The sequence below is a fragment of the Enhydra lutris genome, unplaced genomic scaffold (assembly GCF_002288905.1).
Source record: "Enhydra lutris kenyoni isolate GAN:26980312 unplaced genomic scaffold, ASM228890v2 scaffoldscaffold55, whole genome shotgun sequence".
Classification (NCBI taxonomy): domain Eukaryota; kingdom Metazoa; phylum Chordata; class Mammalia; order Carnivora; family Mustelidae; genus Enhydra; species Enhydra lutris.
In genome coordinates this window covers 11,012,595-11,037,123 of record NW_019154139.1, presented here as the reverse complement: position 1 = coordinate 11,037,123, position 24,529 = coordinate 11,012,595, and the positions used below count along the sequence as shown (strand labels likewise).

The following is a 24,529-nucleotide window of genomic DNA, read 5'->3' as shown; positions in this document are numbered from 1 at the left end:
TGTAAAAGAACATGACCAGCGCCCTCAGAGAAGGCACAGTGTGTCCCAAGTCTGGTGTGGGAAGGCAGCTTCCCCCACAGGCCCGCCCAGGAAGGCTTTGTGATCGCCCCGGGCCAGGCCTAGAAGGCACACACAGGTTGTCAACCAGAAGCCAGATTCCTCACCAGTGTGGGTCTCCTGCCCTCTCTTGGTGGGCAAGGGGGGGGCAGGGGTCAGACCCACCCTCAAGGTGATAAGACAGAGCTTCTCAAGCTCCCAGGCAGCAAAAATCTCCAGGCGTCCCCATGGGCCTCCTTAGGCGTCAGTGCTCCCGAAGGAGCACTCTGCCCCACCCCGGGCCCCAGGAGGGCCTGTCTCCTCCCAACCAGGCTCCCGGTGCCCAGTGACCAGGCCTGAGGGAAGAAAGGCCTGGGGCATGACTTCAACCCCCAACTCTCCAGCCCTGGACACACCCCTGCATGACCTCACCCCACCAGGAAGGGATTTCACAGGAGGGACCCAGGTCCTGCAGGTGCCACTCTGCTCTCCAGCATGGGCTTTTCCCACCCCTCCCCACTGCCCCCATGGGACCTTCCAAGCCATCCTGGCTCAGTGAGCCCTTCCCGGCAGGAAGAAGGCCAGGAATCCAGGGGCTTTGGAACAGAGTCCCAGCCCCGCGCCCCTCATCCCTGCCCTGTCACTGCGACCTCTGCCTGGGAGGTGTCCTCCTCTTTGCTCACCAAGCTCTCTGCTTGGGAGAAATGGCACAGCTTTTTCCTTCTGCCCAACTCCAATACAGTTCATGGAGCACTGAGTGTCTTTATTTAAAATTTTGTGGATTTCTTGTGTTATTTTTTACAACATTGCACTAAAATACTATTTATCTTTTTAATCTTAATTAAAATATTAATTTATCTTAATTAAATATTAATTTATTAATTCATATATAATTATATTAAAATTAAAAATTAATTAAAATTTATATTAAAATATAAATTTATTAATTTATCTTAATTAAATTATTAAAAATACTTAATTAGTGGGTGTTTGGGTGCCCCTTTACATTTTCCGCCCAAGGACATGCCTTACTCGCTTTGCCTTGGCCTCAGCCCGTCTGCGCTCAGGAGTCATTCATTCATTTATTCCCCACGGGGTCACTGAGAGCCTCCTTTGCGCCGGGACACGTGCTGGGTGCTGGGCAGAGAAACATGAGCCACTCTCAAGGCCGAGCTGGGAAAGGCAGCTGGCCACACTGAGGACTGTGGGACAGTATTGGGGCAGGGGCTGGTGCAAGACAGATGGACACCAGGGAAATCACAGGAGCAGGGCTAAAGGCGGGGGTGGGGGGCGCTACCGAAGCCCTGGGCTCTGAGCATCTCAGACAGACAGCTGCTTGCATGTGGGGAACAGGTGGGGGTCCCGACACATCGCCACCGGTGATTTGCACAAGGTCACACTCTGTGAGGTCAGTCATAGAGGTGGGAGCGGAGGGGGGGGGCGCTATTTGGTATCCTCCCACCTCTCCCTGTATCCCCTGGGGGCGTCAGGGACTGCGTGAATCAACTAGTCAGGGAGCTGACTGACAGAGATGTGTAGGTGTGAGCAGGGAGCAGTACTTGTGGCGGAAGGAACATTTGCAAACTCAGTAAGGCCTAGGAGAAAAAAAAAAATCAATACTCTCGGTGTCCACAGTTCTCAGAAGCTGGGCAGTCTTGTGAGGAGTCACAGAAACCGGCCTGGCCTGGTGTCGCTTCCTCTTTCTGCTTCTCTGTTTCCTAACGACAACGTCAGCATAAATAGGAAGCTCCCGCGGCTCCCCATCGCCTGGACACTCCGGCAGAAGAAGGCTCTGCTGTCCCACCACGAAGAGGTACACTCTGGCTTTCAGGGGCGGAGCAGGGGGTGTTTGGGCCGGGAAACCAAGGACAAAGAGAGCCTGGGGGGGTGGAGTGGGCAGGGGTGGCTCTGGGAGCCCAGGAGCCAGAGGGCGAGGAGACAGGCCGCGCTGCCACCTTGCCTGAGGGTCGTGTGGGAAGGGCTGTAAGGTTATGGGGGGGCAGGGGTAGCTCACCTGCGGGGTCCACCTGTCCTGGCAGCAGGGAGGACGCGGGGTGGCGGGGTCAGGGAGGTGGAGAGCTCAGACCTCGGAGTCAGACACCTGCGTGCATCTATGCTTTGCCATTAAAGTGTCGCTAAGATGTTGGTGGCGGTGAGAACATCCTCTCCCTGCCCCCGGTTTTCGCCTCCTGGTCTCTGGAACGGTGAGAGCTCCCATAGTCTCTGACATCCTGGTCTAGAAAGGGAGAGTTGGAGAGCGAGGGCGCGTGCGCGCTTGGGGTGTGGGTGTCCGTGGCAATGCAGGGGTGCAAAGAGACTGGGAGGCGGCGGGGGAAACCCGGAATTTTGTCACGCAGCGAGCAAACTAGAGCTTGGTGTGGCTTTGGAAGCTCACTTTGGAAGATGAGAAAGGGCCCTGTCCCCTGCGGAGGGACTATTTTCCCCCCCGGGAGAAAGTGTTTTGGATAGCATACTGGACCCTGAGCCTCTGCTGCTTGGTGGAGTTCAGGCCCGGGTGTGGGTGTTCTGTACCCACGCGTGCTGGCTGGCTGGAGGGGTGCGGGGGTGGGAGCGCGGAGATGTCTAGGGGTAGCTGCGTCCCGGCATACGCAGCTGCGTGCGTTTGCCCTATGCATGGGAGCACAGGTGTTCCCCTGGTCACCTCGGCGGTGCGAGCCTGTGGGGCTTCCTCAGTCTGGTCCCGGTGACAAGTTGCAAATGTACAGTCTTGAGTCTTCAAAGACCTTGTATCAATTTTGCATCACCAGGTTCTGATCTCAACTTCTCATCTTTCCTACTTTCTGATCGTTTTAAGAGGAACGGAACCTTTCCTGTTCGCTTTTGATCACTCTTTTTCTCGTTCACCCGTTCTCCTCCTGTGCCATACCCACCAATACTACAGGGTAGTTATTGAGTTGTTTAATGAGCATGTTTAATACTAAGTGAATACATGGGGATCTGCTTTATCAAGTTAGAATGATCCGGAATCATGTAACACACAAAGAGAACGCGTGCCAGCTTTCTCTATCCCCTGGTCCAAACGTCTTCTGAGCACGCTGCAAGTATATAGTTTTCCTTTGTACATAAAAGGGATTATAATATACATATCGCTCTATGACTTATTTTTTCACCTAATACATCATTTAGGATAACGTTCCTCAATAACACAAATAGATTTAACTCATTTTTTAACCCTAAGAAATAGGCGGCATTTACTAGTAGGGGTAAACCACAGGATACCCCATCCGGTACTGATAGACATTTAGGTTGTTTCTAATTTTTCCACACCTGCAAAAGTGTTTCTTCCGCAGCCCGCATGCCTAGAAGCAAAATTGCTGAGCAAGAGTTTGTGTTTAAAAATTTAATAAATATTGTCAGATCGTCCTCAAAGTAGTTGAATTGACATATACTCCCACAGTCTTGTATAAAAGTCAGTTTCTCTTTAGAGGATCAGTCTTTAAACGGTGTCCAATGGGTGGATGAAAATTATCGGGATTCTTGCTTGAATTTTTCATTTCCCTGATTATGGGTGAAGTTATGACTCTGTCATATATATTCTTGGCCATCTGAGCTCCTTTTCTGAAATGAATGGAGATGTTCTGTCCATTTTCTTATGGGTTCTTTGCCTTTTACATATTTACTGTTGTAGTGGCTCATTTATTAGGTATCTTAACAGTGTATTTACATATGTTTTAAATATGTTTCCAGATTATCACTTGGCCTTTTTTTCTTCACCATGTTTAAGATATCTTGTTTCATATAAAAGCGTGCTAGTTTCTTTTCATATTTATCTTTGTTTTTCTTTATGCTTTTTGGATTTGGTGTCTTCTTCAACCCCTAAGGTTAAGGAAATACTTATAATGCTTTCATCGTTTTAGTTCTGACTTTTAGGTCTTTAATCCACCTGGAATTTGGAGGGGTGGGTAATATGTAAAGTAATAATCTGACTTTAAAAAATTATCAGCTAACTGTCTCAATGTCATAATTATGAGTATGTAGTCTGTCCTTTCCTCCATGATTAAAAATTCCACTCTTACCTCCCAAATTCCTGCTTGGTTATTTTCCTTACTGTTTTCCATTCCATCTGTCTGGGATTACATTCCCATTATTTTCCTGGCTAATAGAACCCGTCTCTCATGTTTGCTTTGTTATTATCTAGAATGAGTTTGTCACGCACATTAAAAATCGTTTTTGGAGTTTTGATTTAGATTGCATCGAATTTAGAAATTATTGGGGGGTGGATTGACCTCTGGAGATGGCAGTAATGGGCAGACTTCCCCTATTTGTTCCTTTGACCAGAAGAACACAAACATTTTCCTTTTGACTCTGACGTCACTACAGATTTGTAGTAGATGCCCAGAAATGCCAGTATTCCCGTCAGTGCCTTCTTTTCAAGATTCATCTGTTCGTTTGTTTCATCTGGAATGGCTTTTGTATTATCGAATACTGAGAAGCATTTGTCGAGATAAGATATTCCTTTTTTCCCTTTTAATCTGTTTTTATATTTCTTTTAATCATGAAGAGATTTCTTAATGGCTCTTCATCTGTGTCTGGAACAATCCCCATGTGGCCATGATGTGTTCTTCTTTTAAAAGTCTTTGTCAGATTGTTCTATGACATTCTTTTCATCTGGAATGAATTTGTGTGTTTTTTTTTTTTTTTTCATTTCCAGTTTTTGTTCCTACCATTAAAGTTCTTCATGAGTTTGGGAATTTTGGTGTGCATGTTTGTTTTGAGTGAAAAGGTGCTAGCTTTTTCTCTTCTCTTTTCTCCCTCTCCCTCCTTCTCCTGCCCTTTCCCTATCAGTCTTTTGCTGCCATGCTTACCTCTCACTCTTAGTGGGTTTTAACACTTATATTTTTAATGCATGTATTTAATGCGTATTTTCCATCAGCTTTTGGGTATAATAAACATACATTGTGCTTTTCCAAAGAAGACACGATCTTTAGCTTAGCAAGCTTTCAGTTCTCCTCTGCTTTCCACCCCTAATCTGAAAGCCAACTCCCACATTAAGATCATCTGTGTTTTACTTCAATATAGTAATTGTGAATTTACTTATTTTCACTTTATAAGTAACAATTCTTTACTTAGTTTAAGTTTTACTGCCTTCTTTTCTTACCACTAATTTCAGTATCATACACTTTTTGGACAATTTCTTTTTTCCTGAAATGCATCCTAGAGTAATTGTGTTCCTCAGAAAAGATCTGAAAATTTTCCTTGTCTTTACATTTCCAAAATGTGTTTTTCTGACCTCGAGCGTCAGTGTAACTTTGACTTTTTCAATGATTCTAGATTTTAAACATATTGCCCCTCAGTATTTTCGAGACATCATTATCTACTTAGAGTTCAGAGTCACTTGTGAGAAAATCTGGCCAACCTGACCCATTGAAAATAATGTTTGTTTCCTTCTGGAAACTTCTCACAGTATCCTTTTATTCTTGGATAGCCAAAAGTTTACCAGCGTGTGACTGAGCATGGCACTATTAAAAATGGAGTTTACCCTTCACTCAGTGGACTGTTGTCTCCTTTAAGCCCTGTGAAGTTTTCTTCTATTTCCATCTGTTTGGTCTCCAAACAGTGGTGGCTTAACAGTATGGAAGTTTATTTTTTTTCTCACATCAAGAAAAAAAAAAATCTCAAAGATGTCCAGAGGTAAGCACTCTCAGGCTGGTGTGGTTGCTCCACAGTGACAAGAAGGATCCAGGCTTTGCTCTTTCTCTGTTGCATAGGGCTCCATCCTCAAGGTAACCATATGGTCTCAAACAGCTTCTGGAGCTCCAGCCATCACTTCCAAGTTGTAGGCTGGGAAGAAGCTGGAGAGGCAGGAGGGCAAATGTGGACCCTCCTACCTGAGCCAACTCCCTTTAAGAAGCCTTTTCTGGAAGGCGCAACCAATGTTTCCACTCACACCCCCTTGGACACTATTTAGTGATGTGAACACACCTAGCAATAGAAGAGAATAGGAAATGTAATCTTTTATTCCATGTAGCACCAAACCCAGCTGAAACCAGAATTTCTTTTACCAAGGAGGAAGGGAACAGCCCAGGAGAGGACACTGTCTGCCTCATGGTTTGCAAGTTTAATATGATTTAACTTCTTATATTTAAATTTGTAATTAACCTGGTATTTGGGGATGGTGTGGAGTAGAGAGTTAGGTGGATATGTTTTACAATGTTATTCAAGTATTTTAGCACTTCTTATATTCCATCCATCACATTGATTCACGAATTCTCCATCATGTAGTACATTCTTGGGGAGAATGGAATTGCCTGGTCCGTGTGTCCATTGATCTATCGTGTGTATGTCCAACACACTGCTTTAATCACCAAATCTTTGAAATAAATTTTGCTATTGGGGAGAACCTCCTCATTTTTATAAAAACTCATTAACTGTCCTCACGTATATTTTTTCTTCTGAGTTCCTGCAAAAAACATCATGTTAAATTTTGTTTGGAATTGTATTAAACCTCTCACTTATTTTAGGATTACTCGCTCTTTTTACATATATAGTATTTCTACTTGTGGTAAGACCCAAATAGAAGCTCTGGGTTTTTAGGCTAGTCCCAGATAGACAGAGCAAACTGGGCCAGCCACAAGGACTCGTATCCCTCCCCGTGGCATTGCCCCCACCTGAAGGAGCTGAAATGGACAGTCTCTTTCCCCAGCTCCACACAAACCTCCTCTTCTTTCCTGAGCCTCTTCTTGTTGTTGTTATTAGATTTTATTTATTTATTTATTTATTTGAGAGAGAGAAAGAGAAAGCCCATACACGAGCTAGGGGAGGGGCAGAGGGGGGAGGAGAAACAGATTCCCCACTGAGCCCAACTCCGGGCTCAATCCCAAGTCCCTGAGATCATGACCCGAGCTGAAGTCAGATGCTTAACCAATTGAGCCACCCAGAAACCCCTTTCCTGACCTTTTATCCGACTAACTGCTTTATAAACATCACCGCATTGACACACATGTATTTGTACCCACATTACTGGTGCAGAGAACAAGGTTCAGGTGCATTGGTGGGTCAACCCAGGCTGCTGGCATGGGACGGGCTGAGCCTGTGCTGAAGGTCAAGGTGGCTGCATCCAGAGCTGTGCTTTTCCCAGTAAGACAGCTGCTGCTGCTGCTGTGTGTGTGTGTGTGTGTGTGTGTGCATTTTGAAGTTTCAGACAGTCTTACAGGGGGAAAAGGAACCACTGTCCTCTGCTCTCCTCTCCTGGGTACTTCCCAGGGCTACACAAAATGAAAAGAGGAAATCCCCAACCTTCTGCAGAGAAAAGGGAACAGGCATTCTGAGGGTAGTGTGGGAGGGATGACAGTAAATGGAGGGAGGGCGGGACAGCACCAGGCCCCGAGAGTGTGCGCGCCCAGTGTTGAGCACAACTGGGATCCCAGCCAGGGGAGGACACTGTGGACGTCGTGCTCTGTGATTGCTCTGAGCAGATCAGGTCGGGGGCCCTGAGGGAGCTCAGAAGAGGGCTCCCTCCTAGGTCTTCCATTTGCGAGGGGGTTGCACGGGAGTTCCTGGGGCACGACCAGGTGGGGATCCACTTCTGCAGAAGCCATCAAATGCATCTCCCTCACGGTCATGCCCTAGGCACTGAGGCTAAGTGGAAAGGACCACCCTGGGTGCTAGGCTGAGGTGGGAGGGGGTGCTGGAACCCACGCATCACTCCTGGGTTCACCCTGTAACATGGGCCAAGTCCCTGGGCTATAGGATGGGAGGGGCCAGCTCTCAGCTCATGTCTCTTCTGCCGGCAGAGTCCCAGAGAGAGGATTCACAAGAGCCGGGGACATGGGTCTGGCCTGGCCTCCAGCCGGGGAAGAAGCCAAGATTCCAAGCCAGTGAGGACCCCAGCCCCTGCCCAGCCCTGAATCCACTTGTGCCGGCCACCTGCTTGCCCAGAGCTGCCTGAGAGATGGTTGTGTCCCAGGGCCTGCTCCCTGTTGTCTTGCTGGCTCTGTTCTGGGGGCCCAGCGTGGCAGGGGCCCATGGTGAGCTCTGTTGCTTCCTCCCCTTCCCTGGCCTCTCCTCACAGCCAGTCCTTGAACAAGGCCACCCCCACATGCCCTCCCCGGGCCCCAAAAGCCCCCAGGCCCCTCCCTCCCTCATTTTCCTCCTCCCCGATCCTCTCGGGTGTCCCCCTACCCGTTCCTGGATTCTCACTCTTCTCCAGCCTCCCGAAGGTTCATCTCTGCTTGGATGGCTTCTCTTCTCCTCCTGGCTTTTGAGGCTTCTCCCGTCCAGGCTGGCCGTTCCAGCCTTATCTCTGTCCCCATCTCACCCCACTCTGCTCCTCTGATGGCCTTGACCAGTTGCCTCCTTTGTGCCTTCATTCCTTGGGGACCTCAGTCTCGTGGTCTTTGCCTGCTTCGGTCCCAGCACCCTCCTCCTTCTCAGATGTTCCTCTGGCTCCTGAGTCCCCCAAGTCCCCTCCCCAAGGGCCCCCAGAGAACATGAATTCTCCGATAACCCTGAGAACCACATTCCCTTTCCCAACCTCGAGGCCCTGCTGCTGACCAAGAGACCCGGCCAGGGAGGTCCCACGGGGCTCTGCCATGCTCACTCTTAGGGGTGGTTTTGTGCCCCTCCTCCCAGCTGTCCCAAGGGGTCCTGGGCCTGATGCATGTGTCCCTTGTGGGGTGGGAGGGAGACCCTGCGCCAGGAGCAGGGCACAGCAGGGGCTCAGGAAATGTGCTGCACCTGCAGTAGAATGTGGTGCTTCTCTCCCGACGGGGGAGTCCACAGCTGGAGCCGCGGACACACAGAACCTCTGGCCCCCTTGGGGCCCCCAGGGAGCTGTGCCTAGCAGCCGGGAGCCCCTGGAGTACTCTGAGAAACCTCTCCCCAGCTCTGGGCACCCCCAAGGCGCTAAGAGGGCAGGTGACAAGGGACATCAGGAGGGGAGAGATGTGACTCCCTTTGTGCCTCTCCCTGGGCAGAGACTGTCCCACTGCAGACCCTGAGCTGCTACAATGACTACAAGAGCCTCATCACCTGCAGGTGGGCAAACACTCAGGACGCCCAGGGGCTCATCAACCTGACTCTCTACCGGAGGCTGAATGAGTGAGTGACACCAGAGCCCAGGGACAGAGTGCAGGGAGGGATGCGGCTCTGTGGGGCTGTGCCAGGGGTGGGGGAGGCCACACAGAGGTCAAGGATGGGGAGGCCCCAGCCCCGGCCCTGACCTGGGCCCGGGAGCTCCTGCTCCATTAGGCAGCCTTCTGGGCCCAGGTGCGGGTGTCCGATATCAGGGTTTGGAGTAGAGGCTTACGCATTAACATCGCTGTTGATGAAGGGATAGCGATAATCTTATATCATCACAATTGAACGGACTTACCCTGCAAAAGCCGATGTCAGATGGTCCTCCCTGTGAGGAGGACAGGGCAAAGGGTAGATGCCCCAGTTCACAGACACACAACCTGAGGCTGCGGAGAGGACGTCCCTCTCCCAGCCACAGGACGGCTGAGCGGCAGAGTGGGGACCAGTGCCCTGTGTCCGGTGCATGGGGGACTGGCCTCCATGTCTCTCCAAGGCCCTGCTGCCTCCAGAGTGTGGGTTTTCTCCTTCTCCTTCACGTGATCTCTGCGGTATATGCCATTTGGGAAGATTCCTCACACTGTCTTGGGGTCTGGGGACAGTCTAACTCACCGTAATAGAAATAATTAAATGGCTAGCATCTCAGGTGCAGGGAGACCCCGTGGAGGCCAGCCCTGGGGAGGAGTAGCTCCTCACACCCACAACAGCACCCCCCAGCTCTCTCTCCCACGCTCCTGGGAGCCCACTTTCCCGTCTCCATCCTCCTCGCCCACCTCCACCTCCCCACTTTGCTGTGGCCCACTTCCTCCTGCGTGGAGACTCGTGCTCCCAGAAGAGGGGCTCCCAGCCCCCTCTGTGCTCACACCGCCCGCCCACCCCCTCTGCCACCTCCCTGGGTGCTCCCTGCAGCGAGTTCCCACCCCAGACCTGTCTACAGCTGCACCCGGGCTTCCCATTGCTCTTGCTGCTTGAGAACACCACAGCCACCCCAGTCCCCGCTCTTCCTGTGCCATCGACAGGCCCTCTCCAGGGGTCATTCTTGATCCCTGAGCAAATGTATCCTGGCCCCCACTTACACCTGCCAACAAGGGCTGACGCTCTGGAGGGGCCTCCAGACCCCCATCTTCTCCAGCAGGGGCCATTCTCTGCCTCCCTTTGAGGCCACCCTCCTCCAAAGAGCTGTCTAGACCCACAGCATCCCGGGTCTTTCCAGTCATTCTGAACCCACTCCCCTGGGCTTCTGCTGCCCCCATCAGGCCACCCAGACTGCTCCTGCCAAGGCCCCAAGGCCCTCCCTGCTGCTAAATCTCCATGTCCTCCCTTCTTGACCGTCCTCCCTCCTTGACTGAAAGCAGCACCTGGCATAGACGGACCCTGCATGCCCCCACAACACCTCCATCTCCCAGCTTCCAGCCACCACACTCCCCCCTCTCCTTGTGTCTCCCCTGGCTTACCTTTTCTGTCTCCCTGTTTGCTCCCTTCTTCTGTCTCCAACTCAAAGGGTGAGATGCCCGGGGTTCATCCTTAGCTCTCCCCGCTGGTATATCGTGATCCAGGGGCAGAGCCTAGCCTAGCCTGCCAGCCTAGCCTGAGGCTGAGCCCTGGTGACTTTCACACTCTCACCGGCCCCACCTGCCCCCAAAGCCAGGCCCGCAGGTGCACCTGTCTCCCCACAGGTCCTTAGGGAAAGGCGTCTTCCACCCCCAGTGCTCTACACCAAATTCCTGCCCTGCCCCAACAGGGCTCCTGGCTCATCCCCATATCCCGCGTCACTAAGCAGGGGCTCCAAGAGGCTCCAACCCAAAAGCTGGGAGGTATGTTCCTTCACCTCCTTTACCACTGTTAGGTCCGTGATCAAAGGAGTGAGACTGATACAAAGCGAAGGTCAAGCAAAGCTTTATTTCGCACCAAGCATCGAGAATCAAACCAACCGGTCAGGGGCGCCTCTTACAAAGAGGCTACTCCTCCCCGCCTCTTACAAAGAGGCTACTCCTCCCTGCCTTACCGACTAACTTTTATAGAGCAAAGGCCATGTGGATGAGCCTGGCCACACACAGGTGGCCAATGAGATCGCAACACACAGAGAAAACTGCACAGTCATGGTAGGTCCCACACGGGTGGCCAATTGAATTTCAATTTACCCTAGTAGATATTTGAACTGGCCTATCACCTTGGTCAGAACTGGCGCCCGAAAGGTGGGCCCACTCTCCTTGGTAGCTAGGGAGACAGTATGCATGCCCCACTGATTGGATGTCTCCACCTGACCTGACCCACCCTTATATCTGGGCTTTGCTACCTGGGATTGGTTTCCCCGACTTGCTTTTAAGTAAGTTCCTCTGGGAGGGGCAGGGTCAATCTAAGTTTACTGCATAAACAACAAAATGGCTCCCTCTGGCTAAGTAGGCCCTTAACACCACCTTTCCTTCCCCACCCGTGCCTCTAATCCACCAGCAAATGCCGTTGACTTCATCTTTAAATAGAATGTGGATCTGGCCAAGGCTAACATCTCCAGTCTGGTATGAACCACTTCCTATCACTTGGATATTCTAGAAGCCTCCTACCTGGTCTCTGTTTCCAAGACGACCACCCTCCCCCAAACCTAATCTATCCACCATCCTCTATCCTAGAGGAAGCCTTTCAAAATATATATCACGCTATGTCACTCCGTTGCTCATAGCTACTCATAGCTCTCCCACCCTCCAGGACTGCACTCCATGTGCACTGGGTAACTGCCTAGTCATGCAATGCTCCCAGCCTGTGCCTGCCCCAGGGCTTTTGCACTTGCTATTCCCTTTATCTGAACTCCCCTTTCCCCAGGATGTGCATGGCTCCCTCCATCACTTCCTTCAAGTTTCTGCCCCAAAGTCACCTTTTCTACGAGGCTTTCCCTGTCTCCTCTGTTTGAAATCACACCCCCACCCCCGCCCTTCTGACTTCCTTATCTCCCTGACCTGCTCTATTTGTCTATGTGAAGTTTGCTCCATTTGACACATGACATATTTTATTAAGTCATTTCTCATGTGTCCCCCTGGCCCTGGACAGAGCCTCGAACACCGTGACTGCTTGGTGACATTTGTTGAGTGAGTGACTCTCCCATGCTGTGGGCTAACCACATTGTCTCCTGGCAGGGACCCTCCAAAGCCAGTGTCCTGTGATCTCAGTAACGAGACGGCCTTGATAGACCACCCCTGTCCCGCCTGTGTGTCCAGAAGATGTGTCATTCCATATGAGTTTTTCGTTATTGCTGACAGAGACTACTTCTCATTCCGACCAGACCGGCCCCTGGGCACCCAGCTCACCATCACTCTGACCCAGCATGGTAAGGCCTGGGGTCCCCAGATGAGGGTGGCCCCTCCATGGGTGGTCAGCCCGCAGAAGGGCCAGGGGATGAGAATCTTCAAGGGATGGAGATACTGGCTTGGGGGTGGGTTTGATCTCTGAGGAGAAGAGGCTATGGTCTTCCTATGATGGTGGCATTGGAGCGACAATGTGAGGAACCCCTGGCCAGTGGCACCTCCCTTGGCCCGAGCTGCCCCACCACCTGCAGCAGTGAAGGCTTCCCTTCCAAAACAATCCTTCCTATTCAGGTAGAAACCTTATCACTTGAAAGCACTCATCCCCATCTAGTCTCATCCAATGCCTGCAATAACCCAGTTTTAGATGAGGTGATTAAAGCCCAGAGAGGTCATATAACTTTTCTAAAGTGCCACTCCTGAGCCATGGTGACAGTGACAGGTGAGAGAGGGCACCAGGTGTCCACAGCGGTGCCAGAAATCAGTGCTCTTGGGTGGATGTCTGTGATCATTTCATTTAAATAGTTAAGCTTCGTTTGACTGTCTGTTACACAGAAATATAAGCAGCACTTCGATCTCGTTAATTCAATTATATCTATGCTCAGGATGAGCCTAAAATAGAGATGGTCTTTGGAATTCACTTGGTAAGAATCCTACGGATGGCTGGCTTTTAGGAAACACTGCCCAATATTATTTAATCATTACAGTAATGCATGGTGTCATGCCCTACTTTTCTTTTTTCCCCCATTTCTCTGATAATGAAATGGAACTGAGAAAAGAGGAACTTGCCCAAGGCCACTTGGATGCATGTGTCTGACATAGCGTCCTGGGTCCCAAACACCGGGCAGCCTGTTGCACCTGCAAATGTCAGATGGAGACGGGGCTCCGGCCTCTGCTTCCTGCCTGTTTTCCTCACAGCAGCGCAAAGCTGTTGCACAAAGAGGAGATGGGTTAGGCCATGGTGAATTCATGTCAAACAGCGTCTCAAAACGTGTTTGATGGATGAGAAAAGGCTCCATCTTGGTGGAGCTGAGAGCCTGCAGAGAGGCAGGAAGCAGTGGAAATTGAAACACAGATGGATGCCATGTGCTGAGGGGCAGTGGGCGAGGAGCCTCTGGGGGTCAGGACAGGCTTCCCAGAGGAAAGAGTTTTGCAGGGAGATCTGAAGGGTGAGTGGGAGGACAGAACAGGAAGAGGAAACAGCGTGCACCAAGGCTGGGAGACGGGAGGGCAAGGCAGTGTGGGAAAACCATCAATCATTGTATCCCAGGAGCATCAGTGTCCAAAGGGCTGGATAGTGAGGGAAGAAGGAGAGGGGCAGTGGAGGTAGGAGCCTGACCTGGAGATGCTTCTGTGCCCTGCAAAGGGACTTAGAGGCCAACATCTAGGCGATGGAGAGCCATCGAAGGGACATGACATGATGCTGCATGGGTGACAGGATAGATGGCAGGGGATGATGGGAGGTGGCAGGAGGCTGGGGCCCAGAATGCAAACTAAGACGCTCATTCCAGGGAGAAAGGATGAAGATTCAACTGGGACACAACGAGGGGATGGGAGCAGGGGGGCATACGATTCACAGAGAGGGTGTACACACACTTCATCCACTAATCTGTTCTCTCGCTGAGTGCCCACATGCACCAGCAAATCAGTGAACAAGCCAGTCAGCGTCCCTGCCCCGTGAAGCTGGTGGCCTCATCACAGGGAAGGTGTCAACTTAGAAATAGGGGAGGGAGTGTGGTGTTTGCCTCCTGGAGTGCACGTTCAGCAGGGAGGTCAGTTCTAGCCCGAACCATTTTGGCAATGAATCAGGGAGGCTGGTCGGTGCTGGGCAAGGGGACAGGGGTGCATCTGACCGCTCTGAGACCCCCACACATGGAAGTCTGGGACATTTCACTTCCTCTCTCAGGTCTCCACCTGAGAAATGAGCTAGCAGTGTAAAATCTCTCACGTCGGGTGAATAGGTTTTTCCTTGAGTTCCTGGTTGGTCCAGTTTTTTTTTAGGAGCTTCTAGAGCTCCACACTGAAAGGGATTCCCACTCTCTGACCGGCTTAGGGGCTAGGCGGGCAGGGACTGATGAGCCTGATGGAGGGTTGGGGTGGAGGGACTAAAGAGGGGGTGCCCTGTATCTGCCATTCCGGCCTTAAGATTTCTCTAGATGCTCCAGCGCTGCCATGTTCAACGTCCAGCACAGAACATTTACATCTTGTTTGGAGTCATTGAATTTTTTGTGTTTGAAAGTCACCCCTCAGCATTCAGACCCAGAAGCTTCACGAAGGAGGGAGCCAGGCCATTCTTGAATGAATATGCTCGCCCAGCAGACAGATGTTTGCTGTTGGCTGACAGAATGGTTCCTTGAAAATTCTCTGAAGGTTGCCTGTTCATGTATTCATTCAACGTTCACTCAGTTTGTCCCCAAATTCCCTGAACCACTAATCTCAGGCCATGGGGACAGAGAAGGGCGTCAAAGTCCAAACCCTACACCCACGAGCTCCTGACTGCAGGGGCAGACACGGAAACGCATGAATGCACCAGGGTTGTAAGGACAATATGATGGGCTATGGTAGGACAGGAAAAGGATTGGGGGATTCTGCCCAGGGGAGGGGGGCCCAGGAACGTACTAGAGGAGGAGACATTTATGCTGGGCTCTGAGTGGTGCAGGACCCTCGGAAGGTGGAAAGGGAAGGAGGACGGTGAGAGGAAGGGGGAGTAACATGAGTCACAGCGCCCTCTGCTGGGAAGGGGGCGACACAGGCTGCACAGTGAGCTGTGGGGACAGGTGGGGACAGGTGGGGACAGGTGGGGACAGGTGGTTCCTTTGGGAGATTATTGCCAGCGCTTCATGGAGCTTATGTGATATGCGCACAGCTTTTGTTCATGTTCACAGTGAACCCAGACAATTTTGCAGGTGAAGGGCCTGAGGTCCACAGAGGAAAAGGGTCTTGTCCAAGGCCACTCAGCTGGTAAGGACAACACTTGGCCTGGAGCCCATCTGCCCACCACACAGAAAATGCCCCTCTACCATCACCCAGCCCCTTAAGGGCCCTTGCCTCCTCCTTCCTCCAGTGCAGGCCCCGGCACCCAAGGACCTCCTGATCAATACTACCGGGGAGCGCTTCCTGCTGACCTGGACAGTGGCCCTTCTGGATTCCCAGAGCCACTGGCTGTCCAACCTGGAGTATGAGGTGGTCTACAAGCGGCTTCAGGACTCCTGGGAGGTTAGGACCACGGCCAGCTCCGCCCCACAGCCAAGGGACCAGATCCAGCCTGAACCTGCTCCACTAACCGCTCTCTCCCCACAGGAGGCCTCCACCCTCTACTTGAGCTCCTCCCAGGCCGTCCTGGAGTCAGAACACCTCATTCCCAGCAGCACCTACGTGGCCCGAGTGCGCACCCATCTGGCCCCCAGCTCAGGGCTCTCGGGACGGCCCAGCCAGTGGAGCCCGGAGGTCCGCTGGCACTCGCAGACAGGTAGCATGGTCAAAGTTGGGGCAGCACCCTTCTGCGGGGAGGGCGGCTCATCCAGCTCCTGGGAATCTGCTGCAGGATTCCACCAGTCTCCTGTGTCGTGTTCAGAATCCCTTCGCTGGGCCGACTCCATCTGGGCTCCGAGCTCGGCACACCTTCCAGCTAGGAGCACTTAGGTGACAACGACAGCAGCCTTATGAGTGGCTCTGTCTTCCTGAGGGCTGTGCTCCCTGGGGACCAACCAGCATCACTGTGTCGAGGCCCTGAGCCCTGAAGAAAGATGCTGTCCCCATTTTGCCTGGGGGGGTGTGAAGGGTCATGGAATTCACTCACTGAGCTGGCAGGTCCCGGCTGTGTTGAAGCTTGAGTTTTCCTGGGGACGAAGCCCATGATCTCTCTGACACGAGGTTCCTGGTAGGCCCCCCAAGAGTAAAGGAATGAATGCAGGAGGGGATGAATGAGGGACTGTCTCCCCTCCCAGGGGACAAGGCCCAGCCCCAGAACCTCCAGTGCTTCTTCGATGGGGCCGCCGTGCTCAGCTGCTCCTGGGAAGTGAGGTCCGAGGTGGCCAACTCAGTCTCCTTCGCCCTCTTCTACAAGGCCAGCCCCAACGCAGGGTGAGTGTTCCCTTCCTCCCTCCCCTCTTCACCACCTTGCCCTCTCCAGGCCTCCCCTGACTCTGGGGGCCCCAGAGGAAGCCACACCCCTCTCGTGGTCCCCTGCCTCCTTCTGCTCTCACCTCCACCGTGATCCTCAGGGAAGAAGAGTGCTCCCCAGTACTGAAGGAGGAGCTCCCTGGCCTCTACGTCCAGTACCGATGCCAGATTGCCGTGCCCGACCCCAGGAAGGACAGCCGGTACACCATCTCCATTCGGCCAAAGGAGGAGGAGAAGTTTATAAAAAGCTCGGAAAACAGTGAGTCTGCCCTCCAGCCTTTGGCGCAAGTGCTCCTGCAGTGGTCCTGTCACCTGTGTCCCCCACATCCACTCAGGACTCCTGATGGCCCACTCTCCATGTCTGTCTCTGTCAGTAAAACGCAGCCCAGTGACCAAAGGGAGCCAAAGTGATTCAAATCTCTTCTTGAAGCAGTCAAGATGCGACAATCTGACAACGACAATGGCCAATAGTATGAAGGAACTTCAACGGATAGTCCCCACAAACAGATCTTTAAAACCCATTTCCCCCTTTCCTTTAGCTCTGCTTTCCTGTTGGGCTGCTCTGCAGCCCCTCCTGCCAACCACACACACCCCTGGTCCTCCCACTGAACTTTCCCTTTCCTTCCCTGATTGGATTTTTCTCTCTCGGGTTCCCAGAGTCCTCTGCCAATGGATATTTTCTGTCTTCAAGATAACTGATTTAGGAATGACTTCTTCAATCAGGGGCTAGACTACATGCAAAGAAATTGTAATTCCTTGCAGAATCCTATCCCCTCTTCTTCTAAAGTAGCAAAGACCTCATGCAAAGGAGCCTCCTGCATGGCATCCCGGGACCCCAGTCCCTTCCACCCAGTCTGGAATGTGTGCAGGAGGCCACATAGCCCCTCTGTCTCTGTCACCTGGTTGGAATCCACCAGTCACCCTAGGGTTCTGCCGTCTTTTTCTCCACCACTTGTTAGCTGCCTGTCCTTGGTGGGTGACCTAATCGTTCTGGGGCTCAGTTTTTCCATCTGTGAATTGTGACAAATGAACAGGACCCACCACATAGCAGATCTGTTAGAATCAAGTGCAAGGATTCCTGCAGACAGAGCCTGTGTGACAATGCCTACAACATACTTAATGATGTGGCAGGGAACCAATTGTTGGTGTTTTTATTTTTTTACTTAAACGCGAGGAGTAACCCATGCTTTGGGTGACCTCACCGAAAGACAAGTGTATCTCAGCATCTGCCCAGAGAAGGGCTGCTCAGGTCCAAGTGGACAGTATGGGGAAGTGGGGGGGTCCAAGGACCCTGAGATGGGCTGGACCCCGCTGGAGAGAGCACCTGTGACTAACATGGAATGAAGAGAGTGTTCCATCGGAGGCATGTTAGGAACAATGTTCCCTAAAGGTTTCCCTCCCTCCAGTCCAGATGGCTCAGCCGACACTCAATGTGACCAAAAGCAGAGATGGCTACACCCTGCACTGGACGGCACAGGAGATGTTCTACAAGCACATAGGTCACACCTTCCAGGTCCAGTACAAGAAGGCTACAGCCTCAAGGGAGGTGAGGACCTCATGCCTGGGAAGGGGCCTATACTGGGGTGGAGGGAGGGGCGGGGTGAGGAAACACACACGAGAGCCCCCACCTGCCAGGTGCCTGGCTCCCAGCAGGGGACCCATCAGAGGAAGCCACTGAGACTCAGCGGTCATGACCCTTTGCTGTTGGCTGGTCACTGTCTCCTTCCTTGGTGAAGGTCTAAGGCTCACAGAGGTGATATGACATGGCCAGAATGAACTATAAGACCCTGAACTGTGAAAGGGATGCAGACATCAGGGCTTGGAGGGCAGAGAGACGAGCTGGATGTCAGGTTTTCCAAAGTTACCAGGCGACTCTTCAGAGAAGTCTTCTCTGGAATGCAACTGTGCGGCCGCTCCGAGCCCAGCTGCTCCTGATAAAGCAGGCAGGTCCCCAGGCCAAGGTTCTGTCTCCGGCCCACATCCTTAGGCAGTCTTAGGGTCTGTGTGCAGAACCTGGGGCTCCCCGTGGCCCAAGTCAGAAACTTTGGAGCCAACCACAGAACCTTCAGCCCGGAAATAGGGAAACTGAAGCCAGGATCGGTGTGGTCAGTGGGGGAGCTAGGAGTGGGGCCCCCAGAGTCCAGTCATGCTGCACAACATTCCTGGGAAGGCCATAATTGGGGTCCAGGCTGTCCCTGAGGAGCTGGGAGGTTGGGGGGTTGTCTCAGAGTAAGACTGGGACATGATGTGTCCTCAGGATTTCCGGGCCTCGGTGTTGTCCTAGGTCACAGGGAGGGCAATCCCCAGTCCCACCCAGGGTGCTGACCTCTGTGAGCCCTGGGGTAGGGCCCTCCGTGGGGGCCGGGGGGACTTACCCAGACCTGGGGATGCAGCTGCAGCTGGGGACTGATGAGGCAGAAAAACTGGGGCCCTGAGGTGGGAGGGGATTGGGGCTGTGCCGCCACACACCAGCAAGTTGCCTCGGTCTCAGCACACCTGCTCACTCACCTGTGCCCTCAGGAGAGCAAGACAGAAACCCTCCAGAACACCCACAGCATGTCGCTGCCGCCACTGGAGCCCTCCACCAGGTACCAGGCAAGAGTGAGGGTCAAGCCCACCCCCGGCGGCTATGACGGCATCTGGAGTGAGTGGAGTGAGGAGCTCTTCTGGGACACTGAATGGGGTATGTCTCCCGGCCTCCACCCTCCCTTCTGGGTACAGCCCAGCTGGGCAGAGGACAAGGATGGTGTGGACACAGAAGTGTGACCCCACCCCACCTGAGTATCCTCTCTTCTGTGTGTCACTAGTCATGCAAAGTGACCCCTGGTGTGTAACACAGACTGCAGGTGAGGTCCTGAGAGCAGCCAAGAGCAGTCCTAACCATTGCTCCTCCCTCAGACTGGACCTTAGCCCTCTATTAATATGGCCCGTGGCTTCATTAGGCTTTGTGGCAGCCCTCACCTAGTGACCACTGAGCCCGAATTTCCAGTTGGTTACCACGGCAGCAAACATCACAAGCTATGGACTGAGGCCCGGCACTGGAAGGGTTTGGTCTGATTTCTTCCTGATTTTTTTTTTAAGTAGGCTTCACATCCAGGGGAGTTCAACACAGGGCTTAAACTCACAACTGTGAGAAAGAGACCTGAGCCAAGATCAAGAGTCAGACATTTAACCGACTGAGTCACCCAGGTGCCCCAAATTTCTTAATCTTCCCCATTTCCCTGTACTTGCTGCTTCCCTTGTCCCTCACCGTTCACCATTCTGGCCACCAGGAGGCAGGTACAAGACTAGGTCCAGGAGGATGGAGGCGGTATTAGCTGCAAGGACCCAAGCCGCAGTCATCCTCACAGGGGAGGAGTCTCAGGAAGAGGGTTACAATCAAGTGGAAAAGAGGACTGGACACCGGGCCTAAGAGAAGAGACCGAGGGAGTCCTGGAGGGGCCCAGCCTGTGAAGGGCTTGACACTGGGGCTCCCGATAGGCCTTTACACCTCCTAGTTCCTCCACCAGTTTTTTCCCATCTCTGCCTCTCCAAACCTCCCTGTTACTTGAAGTTGAAGCTTATGTGCTACCTCCTACATGAAGTCCACTGTGATTGCCATGAGATGTAGTCATTGCCCCGCCCCCTCCTGCTACTGGAAAGAATCTAACCCTCTTTGTCCTTCCTGATATGGGGAACAAAGGCAAAAGAAATAGACAAAATTAAATTTTCTTATAACCTGCCGTCTTTACCTCCCCCAGTTCCAAAGTATTTAATCAGTCACTGCTCACAGTCCCTGGGCAGCCCTTCCTCCCACGGGTCCTGTCCCCGTGCTGTAATAAAAACACCTTTTTGCATCAAAGACATCGCAAGAATTCTTTCTTGGCCTTTGGCTCTGATCCCCAGGACTCTAGCATTTCCACATCACTTCCCAGCACTTGAACCTTGAGTTGCGGGGGGCGGGGGGGCGGACTGATTCCTTGTCCTTCTTAGCCTGTGTCTGGGCCTCCCTCCCATCTGCACCCCTAGGAAATGAGCTTCGGGAGCACTGCGGCTGCACAGAGCAGGGTCTGGACACTCTGCCCGGCCTCACCTCCCCTTACCTCCTCCCCCCTCCTAAGCCTCCAGCTCTGTCCTCCCCAGATGCTAATGCTCCTTTTTCCCTTCCTGGCACCCTCAGTGCTACCCATGTGGGTCCTGGTTCTCATCCTGGTCTTCACCACTGGGGCACTGCTCCCTGCCCTGCGCTGCTGTGGCATGTATGGGTACAGGTAAGGGGACTCCATGACGGGTGGGGGGTGCTCGGGACCCCACAGCTGGCTTGCTCTAGTCCCTGTTCTGCCCCTCCCTCTTGGGGAAACCTTGGATAAATCTCACCTTCTCCTCTGGGTCTCAGTTTCCTCTCTGCACAGGAGCGTGGGGCAGCTTCCCTGAGGTCCCTGGCCACTGTTACCCCTCTGGTATCTTTCTAGGCTGAACCAGAAGTGGGAGGAGAAAATCCCCAACCCCAGCAAGAGCCACCTGTTCCAGGTAGGATCTGGCTGCAAAGGCGGCTAGGGTGGTTGGGGCTCCTCTCTCCTGCGCCAACCTCCCCATCCCTATGTCTCCCCCACCTTTCTGTGGCTTTGAGCGTGAAACATAGGTGGCCCAGGAAGGTGCAGGAAGCTCTCAGGGGCGGCCAACACCAGCAGGTTCAGCCCTGCCCTCCTCTGGGCACTTGCAGAGGCGCGGGACTGGCCCTGCCTGCTGGGCTCCCGTGGAGCAAGGGTAGAGTGGAACGGGGGCCTGCCGGGAGTCAGGGAGCTCAGCGAGAGGCCTGGTTCTGCAGGGGCCGGAGGGATGACAGGAGGCAGAATGTTTTCCCCAAGGACGGACAGCGGAGCTGAGTTTTGGAGAATCCAGGGTGGCGACAGGTGGGGGAGGCCCGCAGTGGGTGGACAGGACCCCTTCGCAAAGGGGACTGTAAGGGGCGGGCCGTGAGCCTGGGCTCACATCCCAGATGCTGAGATGGTCATAAGGCGAGTGTCGGCATGTGGGTCACGGGGCCCTTTGGTCAGGCATGGCCAGCTTACCTGTGGAGGAAGGTCATGTCTAGTGGGGAAGAAACTAGGGCATGGGTGTGGAGGCAGCGACACTCAGATCTGTGGCCTTTCGAGAAGACAGTCCCCATCCTCTGGTGCCCAAGGACCCACAGCAAGTCCCAGCCCCTCTCTGGGCCTCTCCTTCCTGGTGTCAGGAGGCCAGGCGGGGCTGGCCCTGGACTTGCTGAGACCCTTCCGTGTCTGGGGGCTCCCTGTATCCCCTGTGAGTCCTCCCCTCCTTCCTCCAGCTTCTCGAGAGCTCACACACCCACAGCACAAATGTCCTTTTCCTTCCCAGAACGGGAGTGCCGGCCTCCAGCTCCCAGGCAGTATATCGGGGCTCATCAGCAGGAGCCCCCCGCATAAGGAGCCGCAGGGCAGCTTCATCCTTGGGCTGGACAGGTGAGTGTCTGGGCTTGGGATCCCTGGGAGGTAGGAGGGTGGCCCCATTGTGCACTCTGGAGGCTCAGAGGAGGCAGCCTCCAGCCTGGGGCTCGGGATGAAGAGAACCAGGGAGGTTGGTTTCTCTAAAGCCAGAGGATACCAGATGGTATCAGGAGGAACTTCCCAAATATCGGGCAAGGGAGGGCCCTACCTTGGACTTGACCCGAGGTAGAAGACTGGAGCAGGTGACCTCTCCCTGCCCTGTTGCCCAGGGAAAGTCCGCATGGGGGTGCTGATGACATGGTGGCAGGGGGAGGGACTGAAGGGACGAGGGCATGGCTAGGCATGCGTGGGCTGGGCATCCACCTGGTCCCCTGAAGCTGGATGGATGAAGGAGTCAGGGTGAGAGGAGCCACACCTGGCAGAAGACTTTGAACCAGAGCATGGAAGCTGGCAGGTGAAGCCAGCGGGGCACCGAAGGCCGGTGCAGTGCCCTCTCTTGGCTTGCTCCCCAACCTTGCCCTGCCCTGTGCCCTCCCTGAGCCCTGGGTGAGGTCAGGCCTCCCTCCACCCCACTCCAGCCCTAGCATGAGCCGAAGTGGCAGCCCCGGGTGACCTCAATATCTCTGCGCCTGTTCTCCCCGCAGCGCGTTCCCTGTAGACTACAGACACAGCGAGGTGTCGCCTCTCACCACGGAGGACCCAAAAGATGCCTGTGAATCACCATCAGAGCCTGACACGACTCCAGCCTCCTTGGACCCGCACTCGGAGGAGGCCCCTGGCCCCCAGCTAGACCCATCGGCCCCCGCAGGCAGGTCGGAGAGCCAGGCTTCCGGCTACGACTTCAATGGCCCCTACCTGGGGCTCCCCCACAGCCACTCCCTGCCTGATGTGCTGGGCCAGCCGGCACCCCCACAGGCAGGCCTGAGCCAGAAGCCGCAGCCTCCGGGGTCCCTGGAGTACCTGTGTCTGCCCGCAGGGGGGCAGGTGCAGCTGGTCCCGCTCGCCCAGGTGATGGCCCAGGGCCAGGCCATGGATCGGGAGGGGAGCCCTGACCCGGGCAAGGAGGGGAGCCCCTCCCTGGAGTCAAGGGCATGCCCCACCCCTTCAGCGCCTGGGTTGATGGTAGGTGGTCAAGACCCAAAGAACAGCCCCAACCCGAAGGATGGGACACTTGCAGCTCTGCCCACTGGCTCTGGGGCCCATGAGGATGGTCTTCTGGCCTCTGGCTATGTCACCACTACAGACCTAGCACTCCCCTTGCCCACGGGGCTGCCATCTGCCTCCACAGTTCACCTACTGCACCTGCCCACAGACCAGAGCCACAGCCTCCGTCCTGGAGTGGCTGGTGGGTCCCATGCAGTCCCAGGCCCCGTGAAGCCAGAAGTTGAGGGCTATGTGGATGTCCCTCCAACCCCAGGCCAGTCTCCTAAGTCCCCTCTGGGCAGTCCTGCCCTTCCTCCAGCCAGCAGCCCCACCCTAAGCCCAGGGGAGCCCAGAGCAGAGGGGGTGCCCCCCTCCCCATACCCCGAGGGGCTCCTGGTCCTACAGCAGGTGGGTGACTACTGCTTCCTCCCTGGCCTGGGCTCTGGTCTTCTCTCACCCCAGACAAAGCCCTCTTCCCCAGGACCCTATCCTGAGATCGGGGACCCCGACCAGGTGTCCCAGGCCAAGAAGGCCCTGGGCCAGGCCATTCCCCAGATGCCAGCCATCCGGCACTTCAAGGCCCTCAAGCAGCAGGACTACCTATCACTACCGCCCTGGGATGTCGGCAGGCCTGGGGAGGTGTGCTGACACCTTCGAGCTCCTGGGGGACTGAGTGGAAGTTCTGTCTCCCCTTCCACTGGTCCCTCACCTCATCCGCACTCCATTCTGCAAAGCTGCATTGGGGCTTCTGAGTTGGAGCAGATAGAGGTGGGGAAATGAGTCGGCCTCCTCTCTTCTAACTTGACCTTCAGCCAATCGATTTTCCTCTCCCCACTGCCTCCCTTTCTCTCTCACAGACAGGCGGACACAGACACGTGCACATGTTTCTTTCATGTTAACTTACTTTTAGGGTCCAAAGTATTAGAGCTTCCTGTATACCCATTCTATTTGCCCCTGATTTTTTGTTTTTTGTTTTTGGGGGGTTTTATGTTTTTTGTTTTTGTTTTTAATAGATTTCCTTGCTTTCACCTCTGTCTTCTTTCCCTTTCCACTGATTTATTATCTGAGTGACTTTGAGCTAAGCCCAGTCTGAGATGTCGTGTCTGGGTCGGAGCCTGTTCTGACACCAACATGTCCAGTTCCATGGAAGTCTTGGGTCTGTGGCCTGGCCCTGGCAGGTGCGGACACAGCCCTTGTGTGGAGAGAGGCAAGGGGCTACCCTGGCTGAGACCCCAGAGAGGGAAGGCTCAGGAGAGCTGTGCAGGGCCTGATTCTGGGCGCTCCGAGCAATGAGCATGGTAAGGGGAGTGCAAGAGGAGAGTTGTGCTGAGCTCACAGGAGCCCCCCCACAACCCCAGTCTCATGGTGTGCGTTCCGCCCACTGGCTACTTTCTATGTCCTGCCTGGTGGGGCCTATGGAGGGACGTCCAGAAACCACATGCACTACAGAAATGC

General features: G+C 53.8%; 1 protein-coding gene across 3 annotated transcripts; it reads left to right on the top strand.

Moving 5' to 3' along the window:
- Window positions 1–1,535: 1,535 nt before the first annotated feature.
- LOC111157480 (colony stimulating factor 2 receptor beta common subunit) lies at window positions 1,536–24,080 on the top strand. Of its 3 annotated transcripts, XM_022518905.1 has the most exons (14): window positions 1,536–1,849; window positions 7,791–8,024; window positions 8,973–9,096; window positions 12,198–12,388; window positions 15,427–15,578; window positions 15,663–15,831; window positions 16,310–16,445; window positions 16,586–16,743; window positions 17,891–18,030; window positions 19,005–19,167; window positions 20,644–20,734; window positions 20,936–20,993; window positions 21,843–21,946; window positions 22,576–24,080. In XM_022518905.1, the coding sequence occupies exons 2-14, from the start codon at window positions 7,949–7,951 to the stop codon at window positions 23,720–23,722; spliced, it is 2,709 nt and encodes a 902-aa protein (XP_022374613.1). In that variant the 5' UTR covers window positions 1,536–1,849; window positions 7,791–7,948; the 3' UTR covers window positions 23,723–24,080. The 3 variants fall into 3 exon arrangements, with proteins under 3 accessions (XP_022374613.1, XP_022374614.1, XP_022374615.1); XM_022518906.1 differs by lacking the exon at window positions 1,536–1,849 and having other exon boundaries at window positions 7,715–8,024; XM_022518907.1 differs by lacking the exons at window positions 1,536–1,849; window positions 7,791–8,024 and adding an exon at window positions 11,521–11,585 and having other exon boundaries at window positions 9,033–9,096.
- Window positions 24,081–24,529: the final 449 nt, after the last annotated feature.

What these genes read in the sequence shown, in the direction of transcription:
- LOC111157480 (XM_022518905.1), top strand. Translation starts at nt 7,949, where the DNA reads ATGGTTGTGTCCCAGGGCCTGCTCCCTGTTGTCTTGCTGGCTCTGTTC. An exon ending in CATCACTCTGACCCAGCATG is followed by an intron (nt 12,389 to 15,426) that starts GTAAGGCCTGGG and finishes TCCTTCCTCCAG; the next exon opens with TGCAGGCCCCGGCACCCAAG. An exon ending in CCGCTGGCACTCGCAGACAG is followed by an intron (nt 15,832 to 16,309) that starts GTAGCATGGTCA and finishes CTCCCCTCCCAG; the next exon opens with GGGACAAGGCCCAGCCCCAG.